The sequence below is a fragment of the Zerene cesonia genome, chromosome 1 (genome assembly GCF_012273895.1).
Source record: "Zerene cesonia ecotype Mississippi chromosome 1, Zerene_cesonia_1.1, whole genome shotgun sequence".
Taxonomy (NCBI): Eukaryota; Metazoa; Arthropoda; class Insecta; order Lepidoptera; family Pieridae; genus Zerene; species Zerene cesonia.
The window spans coordinates 1,959,348-1,968,060 of record NC_052102.1 but is presented as its reverse complement, the minus strand read 5'-3'; the positions used below and the strand labels follow the sequence as shown (position 1 = coordinate 1,968,060).

At 34.2% G+C, this 8,713-nt stretch overlaps 1 protein-coding gene across 1 annotated transcript; it reads left to right on the top strand.

Moving 5' to 3' along the window:
- The first annotated feature begins 5,932 nt into the window (after nt 1-5,932).
- On the top strand, nt 5,933-8,160 carry LOC119828186 (collagenase-like). Its single transcript, XM_038350290.1, has 5 exons — nt 5,933-6,130; nt 6,764-7,031; nt 7,369-7,458; nt 7,644-7,840; nt 8,056-8,160. The coding sequence occupies exons 1-5, from the start codon at nt 5,933-5,935 to the stop codon at nt 8,158-8,160; spliced, it is 858 nt and encodes a 285-aa protein (XP_038206218.1).
- Nucleotides 8,161-8,713: the final 553 nt, after the last annotated feature.

Here is an 8,713-nt window from a genome sequence, read left to right as displayed (position 1 = left end):
CAATTATAACATTAAACTGAAGAGTTTGTTTGGCTCAGCTAGTAACCTATAAATTTATTATTGCGTAATAATTTTAGCAAGCCTTTTAAATTTCTGCTATTTGAGGTGGACAAATTTCAATTCTTTAATAATCACATTAATATTATAAATGTAAAAGTTTGTTTGGATGTTTATCCGTCAATCACTGGTTTCAGCGTGATTTACGGACGTAATACCAAATTACATTAAAATCCATTCAGTTAAACTACGGAACGGACGTATACAGACAGGGTATGAGCTGACGTGGGTGGTAGGAAACTTTTTATTCCGATTTAATGCTCCCTTGGGATAAAACATGAAACTTGATATCAGTCTAGTTTATTAGATAATCTTACGCTTTGGAATTTAAGTTTTTAGTATGACTTGTGTTCACCATAATATATTTATTTATTTATTTATTTAACTCTTCAACATTGATTGTACATAGAAGGAAATTTAGAGATAATAATAATAATGAGTAAAATAAAGCGTACAATTTGTTTGGCGGCCTTATCACTTAGAAGTGATCTCTTCCAGGCAACCACGGTAAAAGGTAACGAGCATACTGCTAAACTAATATAAAGCTAATATAAAGGTGTATATGTTTATTGTATTATTTTTGTACTCTTACGGGATGCCAAATTTGTATAATTTAGATACAATGCACAAGCACAAAGAGAATGAGAATATATTGCATAAATATAATAATAATTATTAGTATTATCATATGATGTACATGATTATTTTTTCTGTTAATACACACAAAAAGCTGTATTTAATTTCCTTTTATTATCAGCTGCACCTGTATGGCTAGACTCAACTTTGCCGCCCTTCAAACGGACAGATATAATATAATCTTTGTACACTTATCAAGGATCGCTGAAAATATTCTCATGAGTTTATCTTCTTATCATAATTAAGTAAATAATTTTCTTACTTCTACTATATAGCACAAGAGTAAGTGAGACAATTTATTTGAATGTATTATTAAACCGTTTTATTTTTTATATATTTTTTTACTACATTAAAGTTTAGAAATTAAAGACTTTTTAACGGATTTTAAATGCGCTTTATTCATTATATTATTTAATTTCTAATAGTCTTTAATTTCTAAATGTATGATTCTCGCGTAAAATCAAACACAAGAAAATGCTATATTCAACGTTAGTCATCAATTTTTACACATTATAAAAATGTGAACGCTTTTTTTAACTTTTTGATGTATATAGCAGGCCAACTCTGTTTATGTGTTTGTCTGTTTGTCCTTCTTTCACGTCGCACGGAGCAGTTTTATGATATTATACTAATTATTGTGTCTGGAGATGGTTAGGAGGCTAGAAAGTGCCGCTTTATATCGTGGGGAAACGAATCATTCCCATGGGAAGATTCATTATGTTGCGCATTTTGCGCGGATGCGAAATTTTACATAACAACTGAGAATTATCATTGACCGCACGTACAAAACCTTTGGCGGAGGGCTGACAAATAAACAAACATTAATTATCACTATCTATCATTGATTGATTGATAAAAATTAAACCGAAGGAAACATTTATCATTTATGAATCATAATGACACAAATCCTATCATATTAATTTTAACGATTATTATTTGCATTCATTTGTTCAATAAATTGTTGGCTCCTAATGTGCCTAGGGCGCCGGGCGATGAATCGGGGAAGGAAGAAGAGTTGGGGGGATCGCTTATAATTATTTCTTGCTTATCTACGATTTTTTTCATAAGTATCACATGCCTACCTATAAAGTCTGTAACCCAATAGAAATATTGTATTTTTTGTGCTAACATTAAAGTAAATTGATGTTTAAATACTTAAGTTTTCGCAGTATTTTCTTAATTTTGTTTTTAAGTTCACTCAATTTATTAGCGGTCCCCCAAGGCGACGTATTTTTTCAGAATTGTTAGTATATTCTTAAGTACTTTAAAAATAAGTTTCTTTTATTATTTTTTACTTCTTAAAGGGAAATTGAGTTCTTTAGTCCGGGGTTTTTTAATTTTTTATTTAATACTTTTTATAGGTAGGTTAGGTTCTTGTTAATGTGAATATTACATTTAAATTTTTCGCTTTTATAATTGCTACTCTCACTTGACAATCGGATTGCCTTTCTTATTTTCCAAACACCAACTTTCTCATGATACGAAGCTATTTGAGACCCCATCCGTGTATATTTGCAGACATTCGGTTAATCTCACCACTTATACCCCTACGACCTTGAAACGGTTCAACCGATTTTTCTTTTTCATCAAATTTCATCAAACATATCTAAGAACACTCGCACATAAGTCATAGTAATATAAAAAACAACTATATATGAATCTGCATCTCTTCGAGACTTATGATGCCACAGATAGACAGACAAACCTACAACTCCCGTCTTTTTGCGTCGGGGGTTAAAAAAAGGTAAAAAACAACTCAACTTCTTGCATTTGACATAAGAAATTTTTGTATTGAACATATATTTTTTATTTTACACTCACCGTACGAAACACAGTGGCATGCCAATAACTCACGCCGGTTTTCTGTAGGGGTGTTTTCGGAGAAAGACAGAAATACTGAAATTTATACTAAAGTTGTCTTACTCGTTTTTAGTGTAATAATGCTTGCAACTACAAAAAAAATCGATCCCACATTTTTTACGGCAAAATATTTACGTAAATATGTAAAACAACAAGACAACTAATGAGATAGTTTAATGAGTCATGTCCCTCGCATTATAGATTATTGCCTGATTGATGAAGTACAAGTGATGTCTTAATTAGCTTAATTGAATGAAAAGTAATGATTTGTAGATTTGTTTATCTGTTTGTCTGTTTACATTCCATACTAACATAATGAACCGGAGTGAACCTCCCATTTAAATTAAGTCTAGCTTTGATGTTAGGTATGAAGGCGGTTTTGTTTTCTATTAAAATAATTATAAAAGCATTTTATTTAAAGCTCATAAAAAAATTATTCATTTTCCTCTGATTTTTGCCCCTCCTGAAGACCTATTGACCGATTACAACTGGCTTCCTCTGAGCGTTAATACAATAGTTTTCTTTATAGTTTTTCAACAAGGAGAAATGTATACTTTTTATGAAGATTGTCTAATACTGTATTATTTTGAGTAATTTCAATTCTCATTCAATCGCTATGATAGTATCGATAGTCTCTTTATTACAAACTAGCTGTGGCCCGGTTAATAGATGTTATTATGTATATAAACCTTCCCCTTGAATCACTCTGTCTATTAAAAAACTCATTTAATTAAAATCTAAGCATACATACAGGAGCGGGAAGCGTTTGCTGTATACTATGTCATCGTCATCATCATCATCAGCCCATATATGTTCCCACTGCTGGGACACAGGCCTCCTATGAGGGTTCAGGCCATAATCCACCACGCTGGCCAAGTGCGGGTTGGCAGATGTCGCATGTCGTCGAATTTTTTTTTTTTTGATTCCGGACATGCCGATTTCTTCACGACGTTTTTCTTCACCGTTTTAAACAGTGGAGATGTTATCTACATGCGCAGATAAATTGAAAATTCAATTTATTTCCTGCACGCTCGCCCGGTCTCGAACCCCGACTAACCGATTTTGAAGACCGAGGTTCTCACCTCTGAGCTTCACTGTTTTATATTATACTATGTAGTGATGATATTTGTTTTAAAGTTAACTTGGAAAAAGCATTATATTTGCTTCGATTTGGAGAGTAAGCATGTTATACCGTCCTAAGTCCTGTATAATTTAGCTTTAAAATGACTGGTACCCATGGGAAAGAAAAAGATAGTGTTTTCGTGTGTTACCCAAATAATTAATGAACAAATCGCGTTTCTAAAAGAAAAAGATTTCATGCTAGTGCATGGTATAAAACTGCTAGCTTTTTGAATTCGTAGTTTAATAGATGTTACCATACATATAAACTTTCCTTTTGAATCAATCTAGCTAACACACCATCAAAATCCGTAGTGTAGTTTTAAAGATCTAAGGATAGGGACAGACGCGGGAAGCGACTTTGCTTTATACTATGAAGTGGCAATTACTTAAAAATGATCACTTACTGCGCCGTAGAGCAAGCGGAGTTGGGTGTTCATTGGAGCGTCTTCAATGTTAACGCGATGTTTTCGAAATGATAGGTGAAAGATGACCTTCAGAAGATACCTATCTATGTCTTATCCATTTATCATTTATTAATCGCATTAAATTTTTGGTTTTTCCACAACAATGCGCGTCGGTCGGGTTCGCTTGTGATAATTTACTCTTTTTAACCAACTTCAAATAAAGGAGGTTATAAATTCGACTGTACTTTTGTGATACCTCATAACTTATTACCGCGTAAACCAATATTTCTGAAAATCATAAATTTATATAGGTTATATTTTTTATTTGAAAGCTGGGGTCGCTCACGCAGTGCCACTGAAATTTGGACTAGTTATGAATGTTTAAAGGCGGTTCAGTGTTTGTTAAAAATAATTATACATCGATTGTTCATTTTTCTGTCAAGGAGTCATTGAATTTGAGGATATTTCTTGATTTCATTTTATGTAATATATATTCCAAAATCAAACCAACCCTCCCAAATGTCCTTGAACCTCCACCTCTCCTCCTCCTTTCCAAATGAACCATCCTCACCCAAATGTAACTGAAATTATGTAGTTTTTCCTTTCTTTTGATATACGATTGTTGTGTTTGAAATCGTATTGCTTTGCCAAATAGAACGCCTTCGTAGCGTGCATCAGAGCGTTAACTTCAAAATTGGGAGTAATCAGTTTCGCAAGAATTTAAAGATATTATAGGTGCCAAAATAGCGCCCTGGGGTACGCCTTTTATCGATTTTCAGTAAAAGAGAAAAGTACCATTACTATTAGAAACAATTACCGTTTGCCGACGGTCAACCATTCTCAAAACAGGCTCCACCTTGTGGATTATAGTTTTCATAATTTATTATAAAAATTAGTTTATTATAGACTACAATTAACCCATGTTGGTTAAATGTTCGTACAATATGTGGTGAAGAAGCACGTAAATACAAAAGTAATAAAATCGTAACCACTATCATGTTTACAAATAAAAAAAACCTTTTCAAAAACTTCTAGGTTTTCTCTATGAGATCATATTTTCAGCCAGTCTTATCAAAGCAAATGCACTAAAAGTTAATTATTACTACGTTCTTTTTTCTACGAATACGCTAGACATTTAGTTGTATCTACATGGGTAATCTTGCATCTTTGCGTGAACTGGTTGCTTATCGTTTGATTTTTACTTTAACTACTAAACAAATATAGTAAAATTGTTTTAAGTAAACAGTATCGGCTATTCTAAGCCCGGTCCTATATCTTTGTGTTTAGTTCAGCATTTATTATATACCGATTGTTACAGTTATTTTTTATGTGTTTGCTATTGCCAGGAGAAGAATGTATATTACAATTAATGAAATGCTTTATATGTTTTTGTACTTTATTTAGTCAGTGATGGGAGTTTTATTGTTCAATTGAATTTGTCATAAATGAAACGACGTAGGACCCGTTACATAATCTATCTATAGCTATATCGTATTTATTAGGAATTAAGTATGATGATGTTCTCATATAACATTTTGTGTTTGATGATTTTGTGATTTATTTTAAAAGGGCGAAAGGGTCACAGAGTAGGTACCTACTCTGTGGCCTATGATTTTGATTTTCATTTTTGGTTCACCGAATACATTTATTAAATTTACGGTGTATTGTTACATACTAACACACTAACACATTTGCAAACAAATATTTTTTTCCAATAATATCTGATATCACAAATAAAAAAATTAATATATTGAATAATGATTAATCTATTATTTTAGCGTATTGTTTCATTTTGATATCTGATAATCTATTGTATAAAAGACAATGACAATTTGAGAAGAGTACATTTCAAAATGAAACTATTCCTGGTAGTCGTCGGTCTCTCAGTGGCAGTCGCCGCTCCTCAGTATGAGCCCATAGTCACGGACTACCACAATGTGATTGGTATTCCTGAAGCTGCCCGCATCAAGGCGGCAGAGGCTGCCCTGGACTTCGACGGTGCCAGGATCGTAGGTGGTTCTACATCCAACCTAGGCCAGCACCGTCATATGGTGAGTTTTTATTTATAACCTTTATGAAAAAAAAAGATAAACAAAAATAGTTGTTTTCTATAGACATACAAGATTGAAAAGGGAGAGTATTTTTTCTATTAGAAATAGATTTTTTTTTATTGTGTGATAGGGAAGCGATTGACTACCATCTCGCCTGCTGGTAAGCGTGGATGTAGTCTAAGATGGAGCGCGCTTCCATAGAAGGTACCTGTTCACACGACTTTTGAAGATCCCCAGATTATACCCGGACACAGACTCAGGAAGCATGTTCCAGTCCCTTGCGGTTCGAATAAAAAATGTAGAGTCGAACCGCTTAGTCCGGGCACATGGAACCATAAAGCGGTGCCTAGAGTCTGTGCGCCTCGATGACCGATGGAAGGATGGGGATTGCACTCTCCAAAATGTATCCGATAATAGACCGATAGACTAGCCACTCTACGGCGATGAGTTACAGAAAGTAACAGCAGCTTATTAGCGATAAGATAGTGTCATAATATTTACAGTTTTTCGAAAGAGTTTTTTTTTTAATTACTAGCTATTAAGTTATTAATTTTTGATATCTGCCACAACCTTGGAGTTTTACTGAGCCAAGAAAACAAAAAAACTTTAACGGTACGATTCCTTGCATTTTAGGGTGGGTTGGTGATCACTCTCAGCAATGGTGCACAATCCGTCTGCGGGTCCTCCCTGATCAGCAACAACAGGATTGCTACCGCTGCTCACTGCTGGCGCACACGTCAATCCCAGGCCACTCGCTTCACCGTCGTTCTTGGCTCCATCCGCCTCTTCTCTGGCGGTACTCGCATCAACACCAACAGTGTCACTATGCATGGAAGCTACAACATGGACACCCTTGTGAACGATGTCGCTATTGCCACCATTTCATGGGTGAACTTCAACAGTAAGATCTTTAAATGATTAACGGTTATAATTTTCGTCTACCCCTTATCCAATCCCAAAATTTATAAGGTTAAAAATAATGATCAAGCAACATTTGTTTCTTCTACAAAGATGATTAAAAAAGATTATTTATTTAAAAATTACAAGTTCTAATCTATTTGAATTCTATTGTAATGTTTGAAAAAATGCCTTTTGCCTTTCCTAACGAAAAACTTGGAACTTTTAACATAAGCGCAAATATAATATTTAATATCAACGCTATCTCAGTATAGCATTTATTAGAGGACCTTTCGCTTTTTTTATCTAATACATATATTCACTCAAGTGTTAAATTTCAGACAACATCAGAGCTATCGCCCTAGCTTCTGGCAACAACCAATACGTCGGTGTTACCGCTACTGCTGCAGGCTTTGGCAGAACTGGTGACTGTGAGTATTTACAATCAAATCAAAACTTGTGAGTTCTGTTATAAAACGTATTTGATATTGACGACAACAAGATTCAGATCTATATTCTCTAAACCATACTATAAATACGAATCAATTTAGATGAACACATCATTTAGATGAGCATATTAAGAGAAAATCTTTCCACATTTAAATATTCATTGCAGCCTCTTCTGGAGCCATCTCCAACAACCAGCCCTTGAGACACGTTAACTTGCCCGTTATCACCAACGCTGAATGCGCTCGTGTCTATGGATCAAGCACAATCATCGCCTCTACACTCTGTGTCTCCGGTGCCAACGGTCGCAGCACTTGCTCTGGAGACTCTGGTGGCCCTCTCACCATCAACAACAATGCCCTACTGGTGGGTATATTTTATCTCTGGATTGACATTGCAGGCGAAATTTGACTTTATAATGCCAAAATGTATTCACTCTCTCAGAGGAGTGTTTTAAAATTTAAAAAGAAAGCATATTGACATTGTAGTTTTGTGTCATATCTTAAAACCTTAAATTCTTGGGAGAACAACATTGAACAGTTATGTGTTAAATGATAAATGTAACTTCTCTCTATCAACAGATTGGTATCACCTCCTTCGGATCCCGAAGCGGCTGCCAACGAGGATTCCCGGCTGGTTTCGCAAGAGTCACATCATTCCAGTCCTGGTTCCGTGCCCGCATGTAAAACCATCTACTGTATTTTCAATAAAGTCAACTTCATCTAAATTATCTTTTAAGTTTACTACCTTATTGTCGTTCCATATATATATTTCTTAAAATTGTCTCTTGATTGTTACATAGGAACTGAGTTCTACGTATCTTTGGGTTTAAGTTGTCAGGCTAGAATCCGAGTACACATTTAAGCTTTATAATATTCAGAAATCAAACACACTCGACGAAACATAAATCCATTTTATTTTCTGCTTCTTTGTGTGAGGATACAAATTAAGATAAACTTAAAGAATTATTTTAAATATTTTATTTTAAATAGAATTGTTGAAATATATAATATATATAGTAATTATATTATTTTAAAAATTAAAATGCAGTGGTGGCTCAGTGGTGAGAACCTCGGACTTCAAAATAGATAATTCGGGGTTATCGGTTGGTTCGATACCGGGCGAGCGTGCAGGAAAACAAATTGATTTATCAATTTATCTGCACATGTGAATAACATCACCACTGTTCAAAAATAATAATATAAAATCCCTGTAACATTTAGGAAAGACAACAAGTTA

Coding starts and splice junctions, on each gene's coding strand:
- LOC119828186 (XM_038350290.1), top strand. CDS start 5,933: ATGAAACTATTCCTGGTAGTCGTCGGTCTCTCAGTGGCAGTCGCCGCT. Junction 6,131..6,763: donor TAGGCCAGCACCGTCATATG/GTGAGTTTTTAT, acceptor CTTGCATTTTAG/GGTGGGTTGGTGATCACTCT. Junction 7,032..7,368: donor TTCATGGGTGAACTTCAACA/GTAAGATCTTTA, acceptor GTTAAATTTCAG/ACAACATCAGAGCTATCGCC.